Source organism: Cavia porcellus, unplaced genomic scaffold (genome assembly GCF_034190915.1).
Source record: "Cavia porcellus strain 051 isolate PalLab524CR breed Dunkin Hartley unplaced genomic scaffold, mCavPor4.1 scaffold_25, whole genome shotgun sequence".
NCBI lineage: Eukaryota > Metazoa > Chordata > Mammalia > Rodentia > Caviidae > Cavia > Cavia porcellus.
In genome coordinates, this window is record NW_026947508.1 from 38,769,863 (window position 1) to 38,797,626 (window position 27,764).

The 27,764-nt window shown below is 38.8% G+C and overlaps 3 protein-coding genes across 12 annotated transcripts in view; 1 reads left to right on the top strand and 2 right to left on the bottom strand.

Moving 5' to 3' along the window:
- The window catches only part of Ccdc30 (coiled-coil domain containing 30), a 129,818-nt gene extending 122,029 nt beyond the window's left edge, over positions 1–7,789 (bottom strand). For 2 of the 6 annotated variants that reach the window (XM_063236355.1, XM_063236354.1), the window contains exon 1: positions 5,235–7,789. The gene's annotated coding sequence lies outside the window, so the exon portion shown is untranslated. The remainder of the gene's footprint in view (positions 1–5,234) is intronic. The other 4 variants (XM_063236357.1, XM_063236359.1, XM_063236358.1 and 1 more) reach the window with 4 other exon arrangements.
- The window catches only part of Zmynd12 (zinc finger MYND-type containing 12), a 183,740-nt gene that overhangs the window by 133,749 nt on the left and 22,227 nt on the right, over positions 1–27,764 (top strand). Inside the window, exon 1 of one of the 3 annotated variants that reach the window (XM_063236361.1) lies at positions 11,314–11,790. The exons of 1 other annotated variant lie outside the window; for it this stretch is intronic. In XM_063236361.1, the coding sequence (XP_063092431.1) occupies positions 11,681–11,790 (110 nt within the window). In that variant the 5' untranslated portion in view covers positions 11,314–11,680. Of the gene's footprint in view, positions 1–11,313; positions 11,791–27,764 lie in introns of those variants that run through there. One more of the 3 variants, XM_063236362.1, reaches the window with a different exon arrangement.
- Positions 7,936–11,183, bottom strand: Ppcs (phosphopantothenoylcysteine synthetase). 3 transcript variants are annotated; one of them, XM_013144250.3, is made up of 3 exons: positions 10,893–11,183; positions 10,334–10,437; positions 7,936–8,744 (listed from the first exon to the last, which is right to left on the bottom strand). In XM_013144250.3, the coding sequence occupies exons 1-3, from the start codon at positions 11,119–11,121 to the stop codon at positions 8,421–8,423; spliced, it is 657 nt and encodes a 218-aa protein (XP_012999704.1). In that variant the 5' UTR covers positions 11,122–11,183; the 3' UTR covers positions 7,936–8,420. The 3 variants fall into 3 exon arrangements, with proteins under 3 accessions (XP_012999704.1, XP_003462551.1, XP_012999706.1); XM_003462503.5 differs by having other exon boundaries at positions 10,614–11,181; XM_013144252.3 differs by lacking the exon at positions 10,893–11,183 and having other exon boundaries at positions 10,117–10,437.

Consider the following 27,764-nt stretch of genomic DNA (forward strand, 5'->3'; position numbering starts at 1 on the left):
TATGACTGAGGATGCAAAAAATCTAACACATACATACTCATATGACTGGAGTTCAGCTCTCTACAAAGCATATTTTAGTTTTTCTATTAATTTGTTATAATATCTGGTTATAAGGAGCACTTAAATGAGGAACAGCTGATAATACCAAAAAATTTAAAGCTTTGAACAGCTATATAATTTCTTCTAAAGTAAAAATGATGACATGACACATGCAATGCAAATTACTAAGTGTAGTTTTTTAAATACATGCTTTTGTGCTGGTCAATTTTGTAGTGTGCAATTTAATAATTCAAAAATCTCCCAATGGGCCCTGGAAAGATCATAAAACCTGAAGAAGCCTTTGTTCCTTCTATTGTTTTGTTTTTTGGTACCAAGGATCAAACTCATGACTTCACACTTACCAGGCAAGTGCTTGAGCCACTGAGCTAAATCTCTGGCCCTGTTCCTTCTATTAAAGGTAGGGAAAAAAAAAGGAATCCAGTGGAAGCTAGAAAGTTCCCTAATTCTGCATTATCAAGGATTTTAAAGATTATGTTTTACCATTTATATTGACTTCTACATCATTCAGCTTTAAAAGTTCTTTTTGGTAGTGTGGGCAGATACTGGAGGTTGACCCCGGGTCTCATCATACATGCTATGCATGTGCTTTGCCACTGAGTCACACCCAAAGCCCCTAACACTTCTTGATCTATGACTGTCATCAATATTGTCTATTTTTTTCAAAGTTTAAAGTAACAGCTTGCATGCACTATGACAATGGTTAAATACCTGCTAATTGATGAAGTAGTATCTATATTGCTAGAACCATTAACTACGAATAGAAGTTGCTGTTATAATCAAATACAATTTCTAAGTTAATCTTGCTCAAATTGTAGTGATGTACATAATGATTGCTATGCTGCAGTTTACATAATTGTACAGTTTGCCTTTTTAAAGCAAAAAAATTTGTTTTCCAGCCTTAGCATTTTTCACATTGGCAGTTTTCGTGAACAATATTTAGAATTTTAATTATCATCTGATACACTGAAAGAGCTCAAGTGTAATCCTTGCACCTCATATTTGCTCTGACTTATAACTAAGAATCTTATGTTCCCCCAATTGCTCCTCATCAGGTCCTTACTCATATATTTCTTCCCACAAGGTCTCTGAGCACCAACCAACTTACTTATGGTTTAGTCCTTGTATCAGAGAGCCCAAGACACTAGGAATATATAGCATCCCATAGTATGGGAAAATGGCTATAATGATAGGATAAATGACAGAATGCAAATGCACTACTATAACTATGTGAAAACCAGACCCTAAAAGACTGGAAGAAAATATGTCAGTGTTAAAAGCAGTTGTGATGAACTGGTGAGATTAGGAGTGATTAGAAAGTGAGTTTCAGCCAGGTGAGGTGGCACACACCTGTAATCCTAGCACTTGGGAAGCTGAAGCAGTAGGATTGCTGGCAGTCTGAGGCCAGGCTGGGCTACATAGTGAGTTCAAGGTCTGCCTGAACCCTGTCTCCAGAAAGAAAGAAAGAAAGAGGACAGATAGAAAGAAAATGAGAGTTTTATGAGTTCCTTGCTTCCTATGTTGTCAGGGTAGTATAGGGAAGTCTTAGATTAAAGAAAGTCGGAGGAGAGAGGACAATAGATGCTTGGGGGAGACGGAGCAGTGCAGGGTAAGAGGGGCTTGCAGGTCAGGTCAGCATCCAAGTGTACAGCTCATCCGAGCTCTTCCACATGGCCAGGCTCCCCCAGTCAGTAGTCTTTAGTCTCCGTTCTATTTAGCCACTTTTCCCCATGGCTAACCCCAAGCCCTATCATAACCATAACTCATGGTAAAAGCCTGGAATTCTAAAGAAATTCTGACCACTATCTTCTATGCTCCGTGCCCCACTCCTTTAAATTGTAGTAAAATAAACGTAACCTAAAGCTACCATTTGAATTACTTTTAAGTGTACAATTCAGTTACATTAAATGAATTCACAATTGTCCACCATCACACTATCCACTTTTAGAATGTTTTATTATCCCAGTCACTCTGTACCCACTAAACAATAACATTCCTTTCCCTCCTTGTTGGCACCTGGCATTCAACATTCTGTCTCTTTGAGTTTTTACTGTTCAAAGTACATTCCATAAGTGGAACCATATATTATTTATCTTGCATTGGCTTATTTCTCTCGGTATACTGTTCATGCATGTTGTAACAGATGTCTTTTCAATGCTGAATCCCACTGTATGTAAAGAATGCATTTTGTTTATCCATTCATCTGATGATGGTTATTAGGTTACCTCTATTTTCTAACTATTGTTAAGGATGCTGTTATGAGCATCAGTGTATAAGTATCTGTTTAAGCCCCTGCTTTAATTATTTGGGGTATATAACTAGGAAATGAATTGTTAGGTATATAATTGTACGTCTAACTTTTTAAGGAAACCACCAGTAATCTTCTACTGCAGCTGTAACATTTGATTTTCCCATCAGCTATACTGAAGGGTCCCAATTTCTCTATATACTTATTAAACTTATTACTTTATGTGTATGTGTGTATGTATGTAACATTTCAGTTAGAACTTATAATACATTAACATCTGACAGTAAAGAATGCAGTCTTGTGATCAGTCACAAAACTAAGTATCATATTTCTGTGGGAGGAAAGCAGAATAAATATTATAGGACCATCTATCTATTATGTAGAATAATCATCCTAATGAATGTAAAGTGGTTGCTCTCATTAACTATACTTATCTTCAATGACAATGACATCTACTACACCTGCTTTTGAACTACCTGATTTACTCTGGTTTACTTGTTTCCCCCCACAATCTATTTGTTAGTGCAAGCGTGGAAGCATTTTTAACTGAGTTTCTGAATGCACATCACCTGCTACTTGCTCACAGGCGGAGTTCGGGTCTCTAACCTCGGCACCAGGAATTCCCCAGTCTGGTCCTGCCTCTCTAGCCTATTTTCTGGTACTCCATGGTATTAACCGTTTATGCCAGATACTGATCTCACCATACTTCTGTATTTCCCTGACTTTGCACATTTAGGTCCCTCTCCTTTGTTATATCCTAGAACAAATGTTTTTCCAGGGGACTTACTGAGACCTGATGGCTGAGAATTTTGAAAATTCTAGAAAGACATCTTGAGATAATACTGTTTTCTCTGCCCTCTCAGCAGTTTAACTCCTAGGTTTACAGCCCACCACCTTCCTCATTCCATCCCCTGACCCAACACCCACATCCTACCCTAGGCTTTTTCACCCTAACCTTTTTTCTTCCTTTTATACAAATATAACCTAAAAATTAGAGGCATTTAGTCAGACATGGTGATGCACATTTGTAATCCCAGGTAGTTGGAAAGTTGAGGCAGGTGAATCACAAGTTTGAGATCAATCTGGGCAATTTAAAAGAACTTTGTCTCAAAATAAAAAGTAAGAAGGCCTGCAGATATAGCTTAGTTGTAGAGCATCCTTGGGTTCAGTCTCCAATGCCATACAATAACAAACAACCAGACATCTTAAAGACAGCCTTACAGTTTTTTTCAATTACCAAAAGAAAAACACACTTTAAAAAAAATGTTGAAAGCAATGCACCAATGTGGGAAGTTTAAAAATACAAAGTAAAAAAGAAAGGAAAATGTATATTACAGCTATGTAAAAATGCACACGTGAGAACAGACTGTACATGGAAAAACTGTTGATACGTTAGGACAATTTCTCAGCACTGACACTACTGACACTTTAGCCTGGACATTTAATTCTGTGTTTTATAGGCTGTTCTAAGCACACGGTAGGATGTACAGCAGCAGTACTTTACCAACTGGATCAAAACAGCACATTCCAGTGTAACAACTACATTACCAAATGTCTCTTGGAGGAAAACTGCCCCAACCCCGGGTGTAGAAGTGTGTTAGACAGAGTAAGAGAAAAAAATTTTATTCTTCCTTGTTAGTCTAGTGGTGAAATAAAAAAATGTTTATTCTGGGTTAACCTTGTAGTACTGGAAGATGAAAGCCCTCATAAAACAGCATCCAATAGCCTACTTTTCCAAGAGTTAAAATTTACTCAGCTCCATTTAATATGAACCGTTGAAAAGGCTGAAGAGCTGCTTTTTATTATCTAACCTGTTATAAAGAGAAAGTTGACTTTTCGTAATTGGAAACCTGAGCTAAGAATGAAATATCACAAATAACACTTCCATTAGCCTAAGAAATAACATGTCTAAATCATTATAGTTCTCCATACCTGTTTAAAACATGTACTTTTGGGCTGGGGATTTGGCTCAGTGGCATAAGCGCCTGCCTTGCAAGTGCATGGTCGTGAGTTTGATCCCCAGTGCAGATAAAAAAAAAAAAAAGATTTGAAAAAAAAATATGTACTTTATATATTCTCAAAATAGTTTTATATTTAAACCTAAATAATGAGAAAAAATGAGTCAAGAAGGAATACAAACTGTAAGACAAATTAAATTGCTTTTCAAGCTAAAATAAAATTTCACTGGATCCAAATTAATCATACTAATGAATTAATCTAAGAGCCTTTAGACTATTGAGTCTGCTTAGTTGCCAAAAATATTTATTTTCAATCATTCCTTTTTGGCTCACATCAAATACAATGTTTTTCTGATTCAGAAACTAACTTAAAGAAAAGACACAATAAATGTTTCAAGCATCTTACCTATAGCAATTCTGTCATCCCCAGGTGTTGGGTTCATATGGGTTTAAAGTTGAAATTCTCTATTACATAATCATTTTTTGATTAATTTTCACAGTTACAAACACTTCAATAATATTTATGCCTACTCTAATATTTACTTAATTATAACAAGGAACAATTTTCTTTATATACGTCTGAAATGGCTTGAAACCACTATTTTTTCCTCCATTTTTAAAACACACTAGGTTTTCAGCAATCTAATGTATTTACTAATGTGTACTTCTCCACTCTAGTCTCTAGTTTACTCCCACAGAACGTTCGCCATGATGCAGAGAAACACAAAATTTTCCCAGTTTTATAGCTGAAGAATATGAAATACTTAGGCAGGCAAAATATCGCAGCAGGAAAACAGGAGGAGGTGGTCTATAAATGACAGAAGTGGCAGAGACAAATGGACACTCAAAAACGTGCAGGGTGAACAGGAAAGGGTGAAAATGGTCATGGGACACACAGAACGAAGAAACTGGTGCTCAGAACAATGAGAGAAGTGGATGAAGTTGCAGCTTGAAAGGCAAACGTAACTGACTTGATGACTTCGGACGCTGAGGTTCCCAAGGCGCTCCTCAGGATTCAAGGTTCAGCGAGACGAGTATCGGCCAAAAAAGCAGGAAACCGCAGTTCTTCGTTCCCGGGCCTACAAGTAGTTATCAGCTGTGCCTCTGTGGACTCTGTAATTTAGCCTGGGCCTTGGGGAGCAGTCAGCTGTAGGGGGGCAGCCTCCTCACCAGCAATGCCTACCTAACTTACCGAGCGTGTCTAAGTCGCTCTCTAAATAACAGCGGCATCTTGATGCTAAATGCCTACAGCAGCTGAGGGTCCGGGAAAACAGGAAAATCCTCGCAGCAGATGCACTCCAACCTGGGGCTAGAAACGCCGAGGTGGAGAGGCGCTCCTCCTGGAGTTTCGGGCCATCCGTGGGAGAGAAGCGTTAAAGCAGTGAAATGTGGAAAAGGGGAGAATAAAAGCGTTCCTCCTTGAGAGTGGGTCGGAAGAAGGCCAACAATTTTTCTCTAAGAGGGTACCCCCAAGGAGTCCCGGCGTTGCAAAATTCAGGGCCCAGCAGACGCTGCCTGCAGGTGCTCCAGAAGCCAGGGCGTCATAGCAACCACGCTAGCCGCACCCACGCAAAGGCGTCCTTCCGGCTGGAACCATGGATACGACGCAGGTCATTGGTACCAGGGTTTGCTCTTCCTGTCAGGAACATTGTTACGGCGAAACCATTGGACTTTGGGTCGGGGGGCGGAGCTCTTTCAGCTGTATCGTTAGTACGGCTCATCCCATTGGCTTGGAGACTGCGGTAATCAGAATAACTTAGTGGCTAGTATTTGCAACTGATTTGCTTCCCCCTATAACCGGACGTTCTAGTTCTCGAGTATGTTCTCTCCAACTTAGAATTTTCTTGAAATTAAGTCATCCTTAAAAGGGCAGGGTAATACGTCTGGAGTTATAATAAATTTTAGGCCTAATTAAATTGCCATTAATCTCCTGGAGTGCCTAAGAAATTATACTTTTGGACTCAGCTTTTTGCAAAAATAAAATAACCCAACTCATCACAGTTATTATTGAGGCTGAAGCCCTTAAGTCCTAAGCACTGGAAATTAGGTGAGTTGTTCTTACTATATAGTGCAAAATATAACTTTAAATGCCACATAATTTATCAAAACTTCTGTATCATTTTAAATGTGATTCCCTGCTCTCTGGCCAAGATTCCAGGTTATTTATCAGTGCTCACTTTTACTTAGTTTTGGGAGGCCTTTGCTTAACTATCCCAACTAGTATGTACATTTCTTAGTCATATTCTAGTTACAAATCTTTCCAAACCTTTGCTAGCTCCATATACATTATGTGCCTGGATAGGTCTTACCTCTTATTTTATGAGTGCTTCACCTTTTCCCTTTGGCAATAGAGCCTCTGCAAATACTTTTTCTCTGATCTAAATGCTCACAACCTGCAGCCCACTTATTCCAGTTTCAACATCACCTCAAGGAAGGTTTCCTTGGTCCTCCATTCTAGATCAAGTTCCTTACTTGCTTTCATTGATTCATGCTTTTTCTTAAATAGTGTCATCATCCACAAGGTTATAAATGTAGGGAGGAAAATCAGTCTTTTCTTTCCTGCTCTGTCAACACTGCAGCCAAAACACTGCTTTTGAGGTTTTGCCAATTGGACCTAAAGTTCATTTAAAATTAGCAAATAACTGCTGCTACCAAAAGTCTCGGTAACTTGTAACTGCTGCCGCAGTTATTTTTTCTCTACTAAACAGCACGCTTTCTGCTTTAATGATTTATCTTGCTGCTTCTCTTCAAATTTCAACTAAAATTGACACACTGGATTATTCTTCCGAGCTCCATGAGATATTGTGAATTGTATTGGGTGGCAGATTAGCCCAAGAATTACTCTACCATTAGGCTACATTCCCAGGCTGGCCTCAAGTTTGTGATCCTCTTGCCTCAGCCTCTTGAATAACTGGGATTACACACCTGTACCGCCATGCCTGGCATGAATTTTATTATTTGATGGCACTGGGGATTAAACCCACAGCCATGTGCAGTCTAGGTACACTCTTTCACTGAGCTAAATCCTTACCCTCTAAATCAAATATTAATGTACATAATAACGGAAGCTTTTCAATTTGTATTCTGGGCCACCCTACAAACCAGTCTGAGAATCCTGCATTATACTTCTTACATATGTTTACTTCTTGGACTCCCACACTAGGGAGTGAAAGAAGTTTTGAGTTATCAACAATTCAAGGATCACTCAGGGCTCCAGCATGATACAGGCAAGTGCTACCAAGTAAGAAAAATAACAGTCTCAACCATTTACAAGTGTGAACTGCCGCACACAAGGAATTTTCCTTTATCTTATTTTTCTTAATCCTAACAACAATATCACTTGGCAGATTTACTATCCTCATGTTACACATGAGGAAAAAGATATGAGCCCAAGTTTATAAAGCTAATAGGTGGCATGGTTGGCTAAGATGTCTTCACATCCACACTCTTTACCACAGAATGAAGCTCACCAATAAAGCTGGTACCAGTAGGATGACTCGTTTAAGTTTAAGAACAGTTCTAAAATATTTGAGAAATAAATTGTTACTCAACTATAGAGTAAATCTAGAGCAAAAGGTAAATGTAGTAGAAAGCTCTGCAATGTTCAAGCAATCACCTATGTTTAGGAAGTGTCTTTCTTATTTTTAGTAAATTTCCAAAAAAACAACATCCTTTCTGTGCATTTGTGGGCACACACTTTATTATACTTTAACTTTTATACATCCATTTCCCAAGCAAGACATATTTATTCATCTTTTTAATCCTCATCACTTAGCTGAGGGCCTGAAACACAGTAGGCCCTCACCAAATATTTCATCTTCAAAGCATGAGCACTCATGCATCCATAATCCTTTCTGTAAATTAAGCTGATATTCAGCATTTAGCCCCCATTATATTTTGTGAAATATATAATTCCCATCAGACTTCTCTTAAAGGTGAGATATAGTTCTAGTGTTCAATTTCCAAATCCAGGTAACATTCAGGTGATTTTATGGGGTGGTTCAGTCATTAAGACAAATACCAACCCATACCTGCCTGCACACCATCAATTTTACCCTTCCCTCTGTCTTTACAAAACCAAAGAGTTTTTTAGTTCTTGCATTCTGTAAAAGCTCTGGTCCACAGAACAATTTTCAATCCTGTAAGATCTTTTCAGATCAGTTTTTGTCACATATAAAAGCTGTGTGTCGAGACTGAAGATCATCCACTATCTTCTGTTCTATCACCATGCCTTTTTCTACTTCTTCCTCGGATAGCAGTAACTTGGTTTCTGAGTCTTTGGTTATAATAACTACAAAAGACTGTAATGACTCGAGGATATTAGCCACCACCACTTGATGCTGATAAACTTCCAAAGCGTTCCGAGCACGACTAATTATGATGGAGGGGTCAGTCTCCAACTTAAAGGAAATTATAAATGCTTTGGGAGCCCAATCTTTAACTAAAGGAGAAAGCATTTTTGGCACCATCTTCATGGTTATCTGTATTGGAAAAAGAAAAGCTTAATTAGCAAACAGTGGCCACTGCTGCCTACCAGGAAACTGAGGAATGACACTCAGATTTTTGCCTATAAAAGTGTAAGGGGATTTCTCACTATCAAACTTCAAAGCATAGCACTTAGCTTTAAAGGCCTGCTTTTGTGGGGTTCATAACAATGCCTAAGTTCAAGGCTTCATATGTATTCTGGCAAATTGTGTTTTCTGGAATCATCCCTGCCCTGTACCTCATTATATTCTTCAACATTTCCCTTTATTTTTTTAAAAAGCAATCCTCAAATAAACACAATCTGTGCATGTAAATTTTGTTGACAGAAACCCAGTAAAACTGGGTTTTTAAAATCTCTCAATCTAATATATTTCTCTCACTGGCAGAATGGCCACTGGATTTTATTTACTTACATTTACTTACGACTGGAATTCTAAGTGGATACAATTACACAATTTGGTCCTGAGCAAGCAACTGAATTTATTTTCCCTTTATCTCAATTCCTATCATCTTTTTTTCTAATACCTTCCAAGGGGAATCATCATTTTGTGTACTTTCAAGATACCATAGAACTTAAAATATGTGAGATATACTAAGGATCCTAGAATTTTTAAAAGTGTGAAATTCTAAGCTAATCATCAGGATTTTCCTTAAAAGAGCTATTAGCAAGTATAAAAGGGATCATAGACCAGTTTCCCACTTTTTCTCCTTATCGCTTACTACCAAATACAGTATGCATTTGACTTCCCTTACTGGATATATTTCTTTTCACAGTTTACACTTCCAGGTCCTACAATAGTATGTGGCATACAGTAGCTACACAGTAATCTTTACTTTAAGAGCAAGTGAAATAACCCTGTAAGTGCCCCACAGGTAAAGTTCTTCTATATAAACTCTACTAATATCACCCAATAACCAATTAAGAATTTCCTCAAGTTCCAAGACACTAGGTAATCACAATCATAGCACTCCCCTCCCCATACCTCTTCATCTACAATAACCCCAATTGTATACTTTCTCTGCTCTCTCCGTTTTATCTTTCAAAATGATACAGAATGTTCTTTTCATACAAAAACTTTTACCTCATTTTTTTACTTAATCCCCTTGTTGGCACAAGATAAAGTCCAAGCTTTTTAAGCAGGAATAAGTTTTCTATGAAGCAAGGTGCTTCTTCATTCTGCTGCTCAGCCTCATAAAAGCACTTCAATTCCAAACGACAACTGTGTAACTGCACTCATAATTGCCTTTCCAATTTTTGTTATACCCTGCACTCATCTTTTAAAACCTTGGTCAAGTCATCTCCACCAGGAAGACTTCCTCCACTCCCCCAGTTCACTCCCTCATGATCTGACTGCACTTTGTACATACCTCCACTACAGCATTTATCACTCGGTATTGTAATTATGTCTGTATCCAGCTCCCTCGCTAGATTGAGGTCCTTGAGGGAGGGCGGTGTCTTTATTCATCTCTGTATCCCCAGTGCCTAGCGCATACAGAATGCAGAAAGGCCATCTCCAGGTCAAGAGTAAATTAACCCAAGATTGGTTAAAGGGGATCAGATCTCTGGAAGAGAAGCGCCCATCACCTGCAGTGGGCCCCCAGATGACTGGATCTTGTGTTCAGGCATTTCAGAGACAGGAACATAGAAATCTGACACGGCTGCAGCGAGGTAAAACATCGCAGAAGGGCCTGCAAAGAGAAGCAGATAGTGTAACAAATCGGGGAAGGTATGGAGTCAGTTGCTTTTCAATTCGGAAGCCTTGCTGTGAGTCCGCTGGCTAAGCGAAAAGTACAGTGTATGGGGGAAAGTGGCTGGGGAGAAAGCCTCTGCCTCTAGGCCACCGAGGGATTCCTATGGCACCCACCTAGAGGGTTGAGTGCTTGAGCCGCAGCCTGAAGCAGATGCAAATAGTCCGCCAAAGTGGTGAACTCTACGGCCAAGAAGGTGCCGGCAGCCGCTGCTTCCTGATAGCTCCGCAAAGCCTCAGCAAAGCCTGGTAGTGCATTCTCCTCGGCTTCCAGGCTCAGCATGCCTGACTGTGCTGGCCCAGAAGGTCGCAGAGCTGACAGCCAGGACTGAGGCGGGAAGCGATGGGCATAGGGGAAGGCGGAGCGGGCACGGTACAAGAACAGGACCCCATAACCTGCAGCCAGAAAGGCCTCCGCCGAGGCTGCACCACGCCGTCCACTGCTGAAGTTGTCTAGAAAGCGCACGGGCCTCGCTTCCAGAGGAACCTTGGTGCCACCTGACGTAACCAACACCACCCTCCGTCCCTGCTCGCCCAGACGGGCGGCAAAGCGAGCCATAACCTCGGCCCAGCGCGCAGCACCCGCAGGCCGGGGGAACTCGGCGCCCAGGTCCATTTCCGCCATCAGTGCCGCAGCGTCTCTGTGCCCACGCACGCCCCGGCCGCCGGCGCCACGCCTCTCCCATACCTGGGGTGTGCGCAGCCGCAATAGTGACTGGGCCGTTTGCTCTGGATTTAGGGCCCAGGCTGCTCGTCGCGCTAAGGGCGGAAACACGTGGTGTTGCGCGACAGTGTCTAGGGACGGTGACAGAGCACCTCATTCTCTGTCGGGTGGACATTTAAGAAAGTCAAAGTTTGTCCTGTTAATGTCTTAGTCTGGGTGAAGAACTGTCTGCATTTGACCTTTACCGGCTACCGTACGGGTTTCCGGCCCTTAGATTCGGAGAGGTTCAATTACGACTGGTTTAACCTTTAGTTCCGTTGGGTTTGTCTTCTCTTTTTTTCTTTCCTTTCTTTTCTGTGTTTTTGGTTTCAGAACTAGACCCCATGGCAGTCATTCCACACCCTTTCCTCTAGTCTTTGAAACCTCAGGGCCGCGACTGTCCCGCGGTGTCACGTGATGCCAGTGTAGTGCGTGTTCTCGCCAGGCAACAGTCCTAGAGACGGACACCGCCGGCTGCAGCATGAATGTCATCTACCCGCTGGCGGTTCCCAAGGGGCGCCGGCTCTGCTGTGAGGTGTGTGAGGCTCCGGCTGAGCGTGTGTGCAAGGCTTGCACGGTCACTTATTACTGGTAGGCCCTGGAGCGTGGCGCCTGGTGCTTCAACTCCCCCTCTCCCAGTCCCGGGTCTAGGCTTGTGTGCTTAAGCTCTGGCCCCTGGTTCTACCAGAGACTCCTTCAAGGCGTCTTCAAAACGGGTCTTGTAAGACGTTACAGTGGAGTAACTCCCAACCTACTAGAGTTTGTGTCTCAAGGTGCCGATGCTGAAAAACGGTATCAAGGAAAAGAAGTGACAGTATCAAAGTTTTATTGAGAGCAACCGCCTCAGAGGCAGGAGGTGTCAAGCTCTTTATCTTGGACGTTTAGATACACTAAAATCACGGCACGGGTTGCCTTTGGTCAAAGTGTAATCATCTGATAGGCTTACAAGTACAGTCACATAGCTTATACTGATCTAATAGAAAAACAAGATAGCAAGGAGAATAGACATTTCTGGAAGAGGTAGCTATGAGGGTCATAGTGTTCTGGTCCTCTATCTATGTGATTGTTACATTATTTACACATATTTGTTTAGGCATTTTGGACCAGATGGTTCCAGGCACAGTATAGCTTTGTGTCTCAGGAGGCTTGTAGGCCTAGCCAGAGTGTTTCCATCTTGGCGCCAAGTTTCTATCAACTCATCCCCACCAACCACAAGCCTGGTTTGCCTCATCTGTGTGCTGAGTCTGTCTTAGACCCAGGCATTCTGTCAATCGCTACCTGACTTAGCTATCAGGAATATTATGGCCTTTCTGCTTCTCTCGCTTGCTGATTCATCGGCAGAGTTTTTTGGCGATCATACTATGTGTTGTGCACAATTTTAGGTGCTGAACTTAGAGGGGCAAATTAGTAGATTTACTTCCTCTAAAATGTGACATTAATAGTGTGGGATAAAATAAACCAAGAAGCTCAGAGTAAGCATTGTAATTTCAAGGGCCAGGAGGCATGTCTGTGATCCCAGGCCAGGGGAGGCTGCCTGGGCTACACGGTGAGTTCAGGCCAACCTGAACTACATAGTGAGACCCTGTCCAACAGAGAGCAATAATTTCCTAGACACGTTGTAAGACAAGTAAAGGAAATGTAATACATTTCTTTGAGAATAGACCATTGATCTAAAGGTACAGTAGCAACATCTCGCCATGGAAATAGTTGAGTGATATAGATAGGTGAGTGATATAGATAGGATCTGAGGTGGGAAGAACTGTTATATTTGAGGAATGGAGAAAGGGCCAGTTGGTTGGTACACAGCTAAGATGGTGAGGTTGGAGGGAGGCTAGTGCAAGATGAAGTGAGTTCTCAAGTATCCATCATTACTTCTCTTACTTTTTCTTCAATTTAGGTCCTATTTTAGAGCTGGCAAAGAACAGCTTAGATTACTGACATTCAGAAAAACAATTTAAAGCAGACTGATACATTTTTTTAAAGGGGTCATATTACATTACATTGTACATGACAAATGCTGCCATTCAAGGTGCATTGAACCCTGTGACCCCTGCAATTAGAAGCGTGACTATGGAAGTATCTAGAAAGGTTCCTCTGAGGAACTAATATTCGAGCTGAGTCTTGGGAGGTCGATAGGAACTTGCTGTGGGAAGGAGAAGTGAAGAAAGTAAGGCATTACTTGCATTCAGGATTACTTGGTTGAAAAGGGAAAGAACAGACATAAGTGGGAAAGAGAGTAATGCAAGGAGCAGTCAGTGGTTTTCAAACTGCAGGTCAGGACCTAGCAGGACATGGGTAAATCACAATTTATATATATATATAGTCTTTTTTGAGACGGGGTCTCACTATGCAGTTCAGGCTGGCCTTGAGCTCACTTTGTAGCCCAAGCTGGTCTTGAACTCACAACGATCCTCCCGCCTCAGCCTCCCGAGTGCTGGGATTACAGGCAACAACTAGCATATATTTTAAAACAATTTTAGGTTCTCTACATTGGCCTCACACTACTATGTAGTCAGGCATGGTGAGACACACATGTAATCCTAGCTTTTGGGAGGCTGAGGCAAGAGGATCATGTGAGCTTGGGGCCAGGCTAGGCCACATAGTTCAGGGCCACTTTGAACTGCGTAATAAGAGCTTGTTCAAAATAAAGCAAAACAAAAACCTGTTACACAGTACTACTGTACCCTGAACTGGCCTCGAATTTATGATCCGCCAGCCCCAGCCTCTCAAGTGCTGAGTTTACAGGTATATGTCCCCATGCCTAGCTATAATTTGCATTTATAGAAAAGGAAAATAGCATAGAATAGGAAGTATCAGAGCAATTCTACTTGAATTGTTTCTTTTATGCATAAAATGTATTTCTTAGTATGAGTTGAGTAAATTAAAACATTTTGGTAGGTAGTAGTTTAAAGAAGCTACAAGTTAGGGTCAGTGATACAAGATTAAGGAGTTTGGAATTCAGTCTTAAGAGCTATAGATTGTTTTGAGCTGACGTGCTGTAGTTTGTGCTAGGAGGATGATGGGCAGTGTGGAAGACAGACACTGCAGGCTGCATAACTGACTTAGAGGCTGTTGCAGTGGGCGAAGTAGGAAGTGTGAACATGCCTTTCTTGAACCAGTCCAGATATCCTTCATCAGAGTTCTCAAAGCACGTGAGAACCCTGCCCCTTAGATACTTAGGATACCAGCTGCAGTCAGCTCTTAAACCGTTGCATCTATCACGGCACTGCCCCAGGAGAAGGGTCTGGGTTTTCATTGTTCTTTCCTTTTCAGCAGCTTCCCCACATTTAAAACATCACACAGAATTTGTAACAGAAAGTGAAAAGCTGTGATTAACTCTCCACATTTCCCAGTGCACTTCTCTGTCTTTTCCTTGCTGTGGTTACAGAAAACTGAACTTCTGATTTGCTCCTTCAGTTTCTTTCTTTCTTTCTTTCTTTTTTTTTACCTGGATGGTTCCCTCTAGTGAGAGCCTCCCCTCCTATCATAAGACTTCCTGGCTGCTTTTCCTTCTTCACCTCAAAGAAGTCTAAACCTGACCTAAACCCTCTTCTCCTATTTTTCTAACAAACACTGTTTTTCTTTCTCTCCACTTTTTTGTTTACTTCTCCAATGTCTTTGTCTTTTACTAGACCTTTCCTCTACATATCAGACACTCAATAAACATTCATTGAATAAACTTCTGAATAGATAATAAATGTCTTAGGCAAGAAATACAGGAGCAGGAGATGATAAATGACAGATTCAATTGCAGACATATAGTCTAAGAACCTTCATGTTACCTCTGTGCCAGTTGGCTTCATGGCACTCAAGAGATTTGACCCCTTTGCCTGGCATCAGTACTCATTTCTTCCTTAAAGCACCCCTATCCTTTCCATCCCTCCAGCCAGAAGTAATTCCTCCTTCCTCTCAACTCACTGTATACCCATTCTTTACGTCCCGGACAACTCTTACTTTGTTTTTTCATTTCCATTTTGGGAAAGCATGTTATCTCAACCCTCTGTGCTCCATTAATGCAGGATATTGTTTTGAATGTTTCTAGGACTGTCATGTGTATGCTCTTTTGTGTCATAACCACATGCATACCCTGATAGTCTACAGCAAAGATTCTTGAAATAGTTGGCACTAGTATTAGATGATACAAATAAATTTTCATTACTTATGCCCTTGCCCTCTACCCCAACCCCAGGTGTTAAGGATGGAATCCAAGGCTTCATGCATGCAAGGCAAGCAGCCTACCACGAGACTGTCCCCAGTCCCTTTACTTGCTTTTAATTTGCTTCAAGGTCTTCACCTCTTCTTTTTAATCATCTTTTTTTAAAATGCTCTTGTGTCCCAGGCACTTCATGATTTTTTGATAGTTAAGATTTGAGATTTAAAAGTCTGAGATTTTTATAATTACTGTTCATTAAGATCTGTGGTGAATTGTAGAATGAATGTCCTCCCTAAAGGCATTAATATTCAGTTTTATTTACTTATTTTTGGTATCAGGGATTGAATTCATGACCTCATGCTCGCCAGACAGGCACTTGTGTTACTGAGCCAAATCCCCAGCCTAAAATTCAGTTTTATAATAATTCCCAAGCAAAACATGTCTGCCTCAGAAGCTACTCAATTGTGAGTTATGATTATAAACATACTTCAACTTCTTTATGAATGGCCCAGCCTTGAAAATTAGGGTGAGACAGATGAATAAAGACAGAGCTACAATATACAACAAAAGCTCACTTTATTTGAAAGGCAAGATATGTCAGTTGTTCTTGGTGGAACAAAAGTTTAAGCAGTTAAATAAGTTACTGAACAAATCCCTACTTAATAAATACCTTAAAAATAAATAAATACCTTGAAGAACTTTATTGATCTGTTTACAGTCATTTTCTACCCCCTAAAAACTCCTTTTAAATGATTTCTGTCATTTCAATAGTAGCAGTCACAGTTTAAGAAAAAACTACTTGACTATATTTCTATTTTCACAGGAGGAAGGAAGGAGAGAGGGTGCTTGCACAAAGCCTTGTTGTATTTGCTTTTGTACCACAATAATAGAGTTGAGTAGTTGTAACAGAAACCATAGAGCTCTTAAAATCTAAAATAATTATTCTCTGACACTTCACAGAAAACTGGTGACTTTTCCTCTAGATTATTGTGCCTGTCTTGAAATATGTTTAGTGTAGAATGGAATCAAGTTTAATTATCTCACATTTAAGTGAAAATGTGTATTCTAGGTATATACCCAAAGGAAATGAAAACAATCTATTGAAGAGAGGTGTGCACTCCCATGTTACTTGCAACACTATTCACAGTGGCCAAGAAATAGAAACAAACTGTTTACCTGTCACTAGATGAATGGACAAAAAAAACTGTGCGATATGATACTTGTGTTTGTCATATATGGAAAACAGAACATTATTCTATTATTTGAGCCTTTAAAAGGATACAAGCCTATGATTTGCAGCAACATGCATAAATCTGGAAGATATCCCACTAAGTAAAATAAACCAGATATAAACATTTAAAAAGAAAATGTGTCATAGGCATTAGAAATGCAAAAATTCATGACTGTATATATCTAACAACAGAGATTCAAAATACGTGATACAAAAACCGACAAAATTAAAGGAAAAAATAGACAATTCAATAATAATAGAGATTTTAATACCCTACCTTTGATAATGAATAGAACAACTATCCAAAAAATCAGCAAGGAAAAATAAGACATAAACAACACTATAAACCAGCTAGAGCCAACAGACATCTATAAAACATCACAATAGCAGAATATTCATTCTTCTAAGTGGATATAGAGCATTCTTCAGGATAGACTGTATGTTAGCTTATAAAGCAAATCTCAATAACTATATAAGGATAGAAGTCATAAAGTCTATTCCCCAACTACAGTATAATGAAATCAGTAATCAGTGATGGAAGGAAATTTGGTATATTTATAAATATAGGGAAACATGTTCATTATAAACAAGTAATGAAGGACATTGAAATATAGCGATACAAGGAAGAGAAGAAGGAGGAAAGTGGGTCCCTGGAGTCCAGCAAGGATCTGAAGCAAGAATTGAGGCCCCTGGGACAGCCAAGTGAAAGACTTTAACTAAGAAGAGGGAAGTAGCAGGCTGCGCTTTCTCCCTGGGCCTGCATTCAACTATGTGGGAGAAGCAGCTTGTACTTGTCTTGCACAGTGACTACTGGTGACCCCAGAGGCCTCCACAGAGAGAAAAGCAGAGCAATGGACACAATGGGCTTCAATGGCTGGTGAGTATTTGGGTTCAGATGTGTCCTAGAAGAGGGCGATTGACTGATAGCCATCTTAGAGAGGGACCAACCTAGCTCAGAACTCAGAACAGCTATGCGTCAGGCTACCTAGTCCAAGTTGGTAGGAGGGCTGGGAGCCAAGTTCAAGCCTGTGGGAGGCTCATGAACTCTTGTAGGTTGAAAAGCTTCTAGTCTCCCAGTCAGAAAACATCCTGAACTTCAGCGAGACTAAAAATTCAGGCTTGCTAGGATTATACGTTACCCTGCCGTAAACTTTGCTTGGATTAATCACCTCAGATCTTGACTTTGTCTGCTCACATTATCTACCAGTGACAGCAGAGATATATTGAAGTGGACATTTTTTCCCCTTATTTTCTCCTTTTATCTCTGTTTTTGTATTTGTTGTGGTTGTTTTTATTTATTTTATTATAAAGAGAAAAAAACAGAAAAATTAAGCAAACAAACAAAAGCCAAACAACAACATCAAAAACAACAATGGCAATATAGGATTTCAAAACATAAGAATTTAACAGTGGTTGTTATATTGCATGTTATCTTCAAAATAGTTGCTTAGGTTACTAAATACAGGAATAAAACAAAATAGTGTAACAGCAAAACATTGGATTTCAAAAACAAGACAGAAGGAAATCCCCCACAGTTGCTATAATGCATATTACTATCCTCCAAATAGAGATTCAGGCTACCAGCTTTAGGCCTGCAAAGTCAATCAAACTATACAAGCATTAAATTACTTTTTTTTTTTTTTTTTTACTACAGTTGCTATCATCTCAGCCAGAGTTCCTCTGAATGAGCCGGTTGCTTGGCAGATGGGGAGCAGCATTGCTCTTCTTATGTCCCAGCCTGCATACTGCTTGGTTCATGGGAAGGCATGGGTTGGCTTTTTGATTCTCCTCCTGGCTGCCTCCTCCTGGTCCACATGGTTGCCGCTGGCTCACAGGAAGGCGTGGGTTGGCTTCTTGATTCTTCTCCTGTCCCACATTGTTTTGTTTCTTCTTGTTTGTTCTTATTTTTATATGAGTATGAACACAGTTTATAGTTTTGTTGTTGTTGTTCTGGTCCTTTTTGTTTTTCTTTCTTCTCTCTTTCCCTCTTGTCTTTTTTTACCAGTTTGTGTGATCTTCTTTTATCTTCCAGCCTTGATTCTAACTTCTTCTACTTTTCTATTTTTCTCCCTAATGTGTTTTAAATTTTTTCCCCTGAGAGTAAAATATTGAGGGCATATTTACTGCTAACAATGTTCTAGTCTATTTTAGATTTTATTATATAATCACAAATCTTGTTCATATCAGTAAAGGTAGCAAATTAATAGTTACTTCAGTTTGTCATTTTCTAGGCTGTGTTTGATGCTGTTGTTATTGCTGATTGTTCTACTTTAGCCAAGGTGACATAATTGTTCTAATCAGTTGTTCTTCCTGGTACGCCAAGACTGAGATTCACTAAGGGTCACAAAAAGTAATATAGGCCAGTGCCAAAAAACAAGGGGCTGGGTCAAGAGGCAGCAACTGCTCATACCCAATAGATTGAAGAGGTAAGATCTTGCAAACAAACTTAAAATCCTAAGTCAACTACACCTGGAAGACAACTCTAAATAGTTACTTCCTAAGGGTTCTAAAAACTAGGAATAAAACTTCTCATCATAAACAATTTACAAGCATCAACCCAGGAATTAAACTAAAAAAAAAAACACAAAAAGATAATAAAGATGCAGCCCCAAATTTCCAGCTCACCAAAGGCAAACCCAGGGGAAATGAGGTGGAATAATACAAAAGCCACCTATCTGGATTCTCTGCAGTAGTGACAGGGAAAATAACCAAGCAGATGAATGAGGCCCTAGAAAAAAAAATCAAATTAGAAATAATTTGTCAGATAACTACAGAGAAGGTGACCATAATAAAAGGCATGCTTAGTGTCTCTAGAACAGATACAGATTAAAAAAAAAAGAGGACCTTAGGAAAACAATGGAAACCCAATATAGGAAAGAAATGGAATTTATAAAACAGATTCAAACATATCCAGAAGAATAAAAATTCCACTAAATGTATACACAGCAGAATAAGCCAATGTGAAGACAGAATATTAGATATAAAAGACAGGATTGCTGTTAACAATCACCAGAAAAATATTTTTTTAAAAAGCAAGTGACCACAAGGAAGCAGCCCAGCAGCTGCTAGATGATGCAAAGAAGAATAACATAAGATTGATTGGAGTCCATGAAAAGGCAGAAGACAGAGTAAATGAACAAACAGACAAACTTGTTCATAGACATTGTGGCTGAAAACTTCCTAAGCAGTGAAAAAGAAATTGGCATATAGAACTCCAATTAGCCACAATTAAAAAAAAACCCAAAAGACTACACTAAGGCATATATTACTCAATTCCAGAAATACAAGAAGACAATATTAAAAATTGTTAGTGAAAATAAATTGCTTATAAAAGAAAGCCCATCAGAATCACAGCAAACTTCTCAATACAAGCCCTCAAATCAAGGAGAGATGTGAGTGTAGTATTTCAAGGCCTGAAAAAAAACAACCTTCAACCCAGATCAATGTACCCTACAAAACTATCTTTGAAAATTGATGGAGAAATAAGATACTTGCATGACAAAGAACACCTGAGAAAATCATTAACACCAAACCCAACACACCAAAATGTTCTGATGGATGTCCTAGAAAGAGACAACAAGGATTACAATTCCATGAACCAAACTAGAATGAATCTACCAGGCAAGGCAAGCAAGGGGGAAAAGGGGAGCCAGCAACAGGAAAATAACATGACAAGGACAAGTCAATACATATCAGTTATAACTGTCAATGATGTCAGTTCAACAATGAAAAGAAACAGACTGGCAGAATGTATTGAGAAGCAAGATCCAACAATATGCTGTATACAAGAAATGCATTTAATTCAAGAAATTCATAGACTAAAAAAAAAATTCATAGACTGAAAGTCAAAGTCCAGAAAACAGTGCTCCATGCGACAGGAGCGAGAAGTCAGGGGTAGCTGTTCTGTTTGCAGTAAAGTGGATTTCAAGCAAAGACTGATTAAGAGAGACAAAGAAGGCTACTAACCCTTTGAAGGGAACAATCCAAGATGAAGAGATAACTATCATAAATAATATCCACCAAGCACCAGTGTATCCAGCTATATAAAAAATATTAATGTACATGAAAAGTCAAACACAAATGTACTTGTAAGGTGTACCTCAATACCCCACTGTCACAAATAGATCAATTAGACAAAATCAGTGAAATACAATTTAACCAAAGTATTGAACAAATGGACACAGTAGATGTCTATAGATTATTCCACCCCACAACATCAGAATACATATTTTTCTCAGCTGCATACAGGACATTCTCCAAAATAGACCACATACTAGCTAATAGGGGATATAAGTAAATGCAAAGGAATTAAAATTATTTCACCCATATTAGCATACCACAGTGCAAGGAAATGGGAAATATAATGACTAAAGAAACCACAAAAGCTTCATAAACATGGAAAATACACCCTACCAAATAGCTAATGGGTCATAGATAAAATTAGAGAAAAAATTAGATAATTTCTACAATTAAATGTAATGCCAATGCAACATACCACAACTTATGGGACACAATGAAAGCAGTCCTGTGAGGGAAATTTATAGTGACGAATGCCTATATCAGGAAAATGGAGTGAGCTCAAACAATATAATGTTGAATCTTAGGTTCAACCTACTAATAAAACTGACAAAAACCATATGATCATTTCAATAGATGCAGAAAAAGCATTTGACAAGTCCAGTACTCATTCATGATTAAAAACCTCTATGGAAAATAGGAGATGATCTTTGTCTCAATCTGATAAAAGCTGTCTGTGGCAAACAAATAACAAACATTATACTTAATGGACAAAAATTGAGAGCTTTCACACTAAAATCAGGCACAAGACAAAGATGTCCACTATAACCTCTCTTATTCAATATAGTTCTGAAATATTAGCTAGAGCAATTAGACAAAAAGAAATAAAAGGAATAAGAATAGAAAAGAAAGAAGTTAAATTATCATTATTTGTGGGTGACATGATACTCTGTATATAGGACCCCAAAAAACTCCACCAAAAACTTCTGGATTTAATAACCAAATTCAGTAGCATACCTGGGTACAAAGCCAACATTTGAAAATCAGCAGTCTTCCACTGCCACCATTTGAAAATCAGCAGAAATCCACTGGGAGAGAAATTAGAGAAACAACACTTTTTTCAATAGCAACCGAAAAGAAAAGGAAAGAAAGACCTAGGAATCAATCTAATGAAGAAAGTAAAAGACCTGTACATTGAAAGGAGATTGAAGAAGATATCAGAAAACGGAAATATATCCATTTTTCATGGATAAGAATAACAAATCTAGTGAAAATGGCCCTATTTCCAAAATTGCTATACAGATTTCATGTAATCCTGATCAAAATCCCAACAGTATATCTCATAGAATTAGAGAAGACAATCCTAAGATTAATTTGGAACTAGAAGAGACCTAAAATAGCAAGGCCATGCTGGGCATTAAAGACAAGGCAGGGGGCATCACAAAATAAAATAATAAAAACAGCATAGTACTGGAGGGAAAAAAAACAGATCCAAGGATCAGTGGAACAGATTAGAAGATCCAGAAACAATTCCAGACATACTCAGCCACCTTATCTTTGACAAAGATGCCAAACACCTTCCCTGGAAGAAAATCTCTTTAATAAATGGTGCTGGAAAAGCTAGCTTTCTACATGTCAAAGATTAATACTAGCTCCATATCTTTCACTATGCACTAAACTAAAATTGAAATGGATCAAAGATCTAAATATTAAACCAGAAACAATGAATATTCTAGAAGATAGAATAGGTAGAACTCTTGAAGACATTGGTGTAGGCAAAGACTTTATGAAAAAAAACCAATTGTACAGGAAATACCCACAAATAATCAACAACTGGGGTCTTATCTCATTCAAAGACTTTTTCAGAGTAAGAGAAACCACCAACAGAGTGAAGAAACAACCCACAGAATGGGAAAAAAAATGTTTCCAGACAAACATTTGTTCCTGAGACAAACACCTAGTATCTAAAATACATAAAGAACTAAAAAAAACCCAGATCCCCTCAATTTAAATATATAATACAAAAATGGACATGTGAAATTAATATACTACTCAGTCTACTTCTCAGCTAAAGAAGTAGAAATGGAAAACAAATATATGAAATATGTTTAACATCAGTGATCACATCAAGAGGTGCAAATTAAAATAATACTGACATTCTGTCTCCAGAAAGAGTGTCTACTATTAATAAATCAACCAATAACAAATCCTGATAGGGCTGTGGGGGAAAAAGAAACACCTCTCCACTGTTGTGACCATGTAGATTGGTGCAACCACTGTGGAAATTCTTCAACTAGGACTAGAGATTCCATTTGACCCAGCTATTCCCCTTTTTGGTATCTTTCCAAAGCATTAAAAGCATCAAACCACAGCCATGTATGTAAACCCATGTTTATAGCAGGACAATTTTAATAGTTAAATCTGGGAAACATCCCAAATGCCCATCCACCAATGAGTGGGTAAAGAAGATGTGAGGTTTTTTTTTTTTTAATGTAATGGAGTTCTATTTAGTCATACAAAAAGATAAATTTGAGAAATTTGTCTTAGGAGGTAAATGGATGTATCTTGAGACCATGCTCTTAAGTTAAATAAATCAGACACACTTGTGTAAATACTGCATTGTTTCTCTGGTATGAGAAACCAAAAGTATAAGTAAGAACCAAAATGTATAATAGATATTATGAAACAGAAAGAAAATGTTCAAATGGGAAGGAGGACTAGCAAGGGAGGAGAGGGAAAGAAAAGAAGGAAAAAGAAAAAGTGAGAAAAGAAGGGAAAATAGAAAACTTTTGTAAATGAGAGGAAAAGGGATTGAAGGAAAGGTAAGATAATGGGAAGAAACAAGAATTGACATATTCATGTACAGGTACAAATTCTCTATGATGAACGTGAGCATGATGTGTACCTAAAATGTACCAAGAAACTTAGTAAAAAAAAAAAAAAACTTAAGGTCAGAGACCAAAAATTTGGATAGAATGATCCTTAATTTAAAATTCTCTGGCCATTCATGGACTATGGGGGAAGAGAACAAGAAATCACCAAGAAGCAAGCCCTCCCTGCCAACTAGCAACATTCACAGGCTGCTGCCACCAGGGAGACAACCAGACCCCGGCCCCTTCCAGCACACACATGGGCTGGGAAACAAGAAAAGCCAACTCCCTACCCCAAGCAACCAGCTGATCTGGAAAAACAAGGCTGCAATGACAGCTATTGAGGTGAAATGCAATTTGATACTTGTGGAGTTTGGTGTTTCCCTGACTTTGCAGGTCTAGGGCCAGTGGTTTGATCATCTGTTCAGAGAATAACAGGAGGCAGTGTGGCATCTGTGGAGGATCTGAAGGTGGTAGCCATTGTTAATTCCCTATTATCTTGTTTTGAAGTCCTGTATCATTTTCATTGTTTTATTGGGTTGGGTTTTAGGTTTTACTCTTTTTATTTTGTTTGATTTTGGTATAGCCAATGGCATGAACAGCTATTTCAAAGATAGGAAGATATGGTAGCCATTTTGGACTTACTATTGTCTTGTTTTGACGTCCTTTATTGCATTCATTGCTTTGTTTTGTTTTTAATTTTATTTTAAAGGTAGTAAAAATAAAGCAGAACAAGACAGAACAAAGCCAATCCAGACAATACAGTGAAATTGGTACAGAACTTCACAGCAAGATACTGGAATAGTAGTAATAGGTACTATAATATATCTCATCTTCACAATAGTTGTCCAGTCTAGGTATAGTGAAATCAAACCAAAAACAGAACATTATAAAACCAATTGAGAGAGAATATTGAATAGAGCAAAACAATCGTAACAAAACAAAACAGTGAAAACAACATTTGCCTTCAAACAGAAGATAGAAGGAAGTCCCCCGTTTGCTGTGTTACGTATGGTCATCCTACCAAGAGATGCTCAGACCTTTGTCCCCGGTTGCTGGGTAGGGGGGATGTTTGATTCTCATTCCACATGGGCTCACAGGAGCTGTTGACTGGTTCTCCTCCTGGCTCAGGCCAAGGGCACTTACCAAGAGGGCGGGCAAATTGCTTTCTTGTGTAGCTGCCTAAGTTCCATCATGGCTGAATCTTGGGAGCCACTGACTGGTTCTCCATTTTTTTGTTTTTATTGGTTTTATTCTGTTCTGTTTTGTTTGATTTTTGCTATATCTGAAGGTATCTGCAACTATTTTGAAGACAAGCGGCATTATGGTAACCGTTGTCAATTTTGTATCGTTTTGAAGTCCTGTGTCACTTACTCTGGTTTGTTTTGATTTGCTTTATTCTGTTTTATTTTGCTTGGTTAATTCTCTTTAAAATAATACAATAAAAATAAAATTCTTACAGATTTCTTTTCATGTATCCAGATTTTAGCATCCTGTCTTACAAAGTGAAAGACAATGATCTCAACAACAAAACAACAACAACAAAAAACCAGTAAGGAAATTAGGAAATGCTTTGCTATGAGTGAAAATGAAAACACAGCAATACTAAAACTTAAGCAATGTGGGCAAAGCAGTACTCAGAAAGCAGTATGTGAATTTGTACCCATATGAATTTATACCGAGGAATACATACATTAAAATAGCTCAAATAACTTTGCATTTTAAATTAAGAAGCTAGAAAGAGCTCAAACTAAAAATATATTCACCATATCCTTCATGAACAGGCCTGAAAGGTAGTAGAAGGAAGGAAATATTAAATATTAGAGCATATATAAATGAGATACAAAAGAACTGCAGAGAATAAAAAACCAAAATTTAATTCCCCGAGAAGATAACAATTCACAAACCTTTGGACTGGTCAAGAAAAAGCAGATTCAAGTTACTAACCTGAGAAGTGGAAGTGGAAATATTGCTACCAATCTTGCAGAAGTTAGAGAATACTATGAACAATTGTATGCCAACGAATTAAGAATCCTAGATGAAAGGCATATTCCTAAAAAGATAGAAACCAAAACTGAACAAAGAAGAAATAAAATATTTTAAGAGATCTATATAACAAAAAATTGAGCTACCAATTAAAAATTCGCAACACAAAAAAAAAATCCCAAGGATCAGATGATTTCATTGGGTGAATTCTTCCAAACATTTAAAAAAACACTAACTTTCACAATCTCTTACACTCCCCCAAAAGAGGATGAAGAAATAATTCCCAATTCATTAAAAGGCCAGTATTATCCTGTTGTCAAAACCAGAAAAAGATATCACAAGAAAACTATAGACTAATATTCTTTATAATGATATGCAAAAGTCTTGATGTTTTAGCAAATGAAATCCAATAGCAAATAATGATTATGTATCATTACTAAGTGGGATTTGTTTTAAGAATTCAAGTTGGTTCATCATACAAATATCATTCAGTGCAATATACTATATTAATAGAATAAATGACAAAAGGCATATATTTGTCTCAATAGATTCAGAAAAAGCATTTGACAAAATCCAGCAGTCTTTTTGATAAAAAGACTCAAACTAGGAAAAGAAGGAAACTCTTACTTGGTGTTATGGATTAAAAACTGATGGTCAACTTAACGCCAGCAGAATTAAAGCACCATGCTGCTGAGCATAGGTGTTTCACCTGAGGAAAGTTGCCAGCATAAACAGAGACATGGAGAAGGAGAAGCTATGTGTAGAGATGTATTGAGGCACTGAGGCATTGTGGGTTCTCCTATGTGTTGCTGTTTGAGCCGTTGCTTCTGGAGAAGCTCTGGTTATCACATTGAGCATTGCTTCCTGGCTCTGGAGGGCAAGACATGTGCTACTTGGTCTCCAGGATAAACTTGTCATGCTGGCTTTCTGGCATGTACTCAACTGTGCTTGTCCTTGGAGGAGCTCGGGGCCTCCATGTCTCTGAGGATGGCTGTGGTGCCTTGCAGAACAGCCCTGGTCTTTGTTGTGAGTGTGACCTCTCAGCTTCAGCATAGAATGCTCATCCCACCAGCACTGCTCCTTCACCCTGCTGGCATGGACTTTCTGGTTTCCACTGCTGACCTTTGGGCCTTCCCAGCACGGATCCATAAAAGAGACTAACCCTTGTGGGTTTTAGACCTCCAGTTGGAATCATGGGAGGCATTGTCATGAGCTCTGGGTCTTTATCTGTACTCAAGTTGGACATTGCTGTGGGATTCAGGCCCTGGACTGAATATTCTGTGTCTTTAGTGTTGTGGGTAGATTTCCTGCATTTTCTTGTGTTAACTCTGGGTGACCATCACAAAAATAATATTACATAATAATATTAATATTAAATAATAATAAACTCCATATCCTGATTCTAATTGCTCTCTGCACACCCCTGGCTACAACACTTGGTAAAAGGGAAATTTTGAAAAATCTACAGAGAAACACACAATTATACTTAATGTTCAAAGACTGAGTTTCTCTCTCTAAAAACAGAAATGAGACAAGATTGTTGCTTTCACCACTCTAACATTGCAATAGTGGTTCTAGTCAGAGGAATTAGATGAGACAATGAAATAAAAACCATCCATCTTGAAGGAGTAAAACTATTTCTATTTGCAGATTGTAAGATCTTGTCATGAAGATTGATTTCATGTGTCAACCTAACTAAGCTAATGGATGGTCACATATTGGTAAGAGATTATTTCTGGATTTATTAGTGAGGCTGTCTGTGGAGACTTGATTTGAATTAGTAGATTAATTAAACAAGATCACCCTTATGAGTGTCTGAGTGTCAGCCAGTCCACTGAGGGGCCAAATAGTACAAAAAGGCAGAAGAAAGATGAATTTGTGTTCTCTTCCTGTCCTCCTCTCCCCCCCCCCCAATTCTCTCTCAGCAAAGAGAGAGATTTCTGTCCTCAGATATAAGAGCTTGTTCTGAGAAATTTGGACTTGGGGATTTATACCAGCAGGCATCTCCTCTCTCCCTGTTCTCTAGTTCATAGAACTTCAGATTAGATTCAATTACACCAGCTTTCTGGTTTCTCCACTGGCATACAGCAGACTATGGGACTCATCCTCTGTATCACATAAGTCAAATTTTATCATAACTACTTATTGTTTTTGTCTCTCTGGTGAAAACTAATACACTATATATATTTAATATATATTATTTATAATTTCCTACTTATGAACATTTGAGTTGCAGACTTTCACAGATACTTACACACCTCACATTACAGACACTCATAGATGTGAGTAAATCATGTAAGTAGTTTAC

Bases quoted from the DNA above. Each gene is read 5' to 3' on its own strand.
- Ppcs (XM_003462503.5), bottom strand. From the start codon at position 11,121: ATGGCGGAAATGGACCTGGGCGCCGAGTTCCCCCGGCCTGCGGGTGCT. The intron at 10,438-10,613 runs GTGGGTGCCATA...TTCTCTTTGCAG, and splicing joins TCAAGCACTCAACCCTCTAG to GCCCTTCTGCGATGTTTTAC. The intron at 8,745-10,333 runs GTGATGGGCGCT...TTTCCAATACAG, and splicing joins CATCTGGGGGCCCACTGCAG to ATAACCATGAAGATGGTGCC.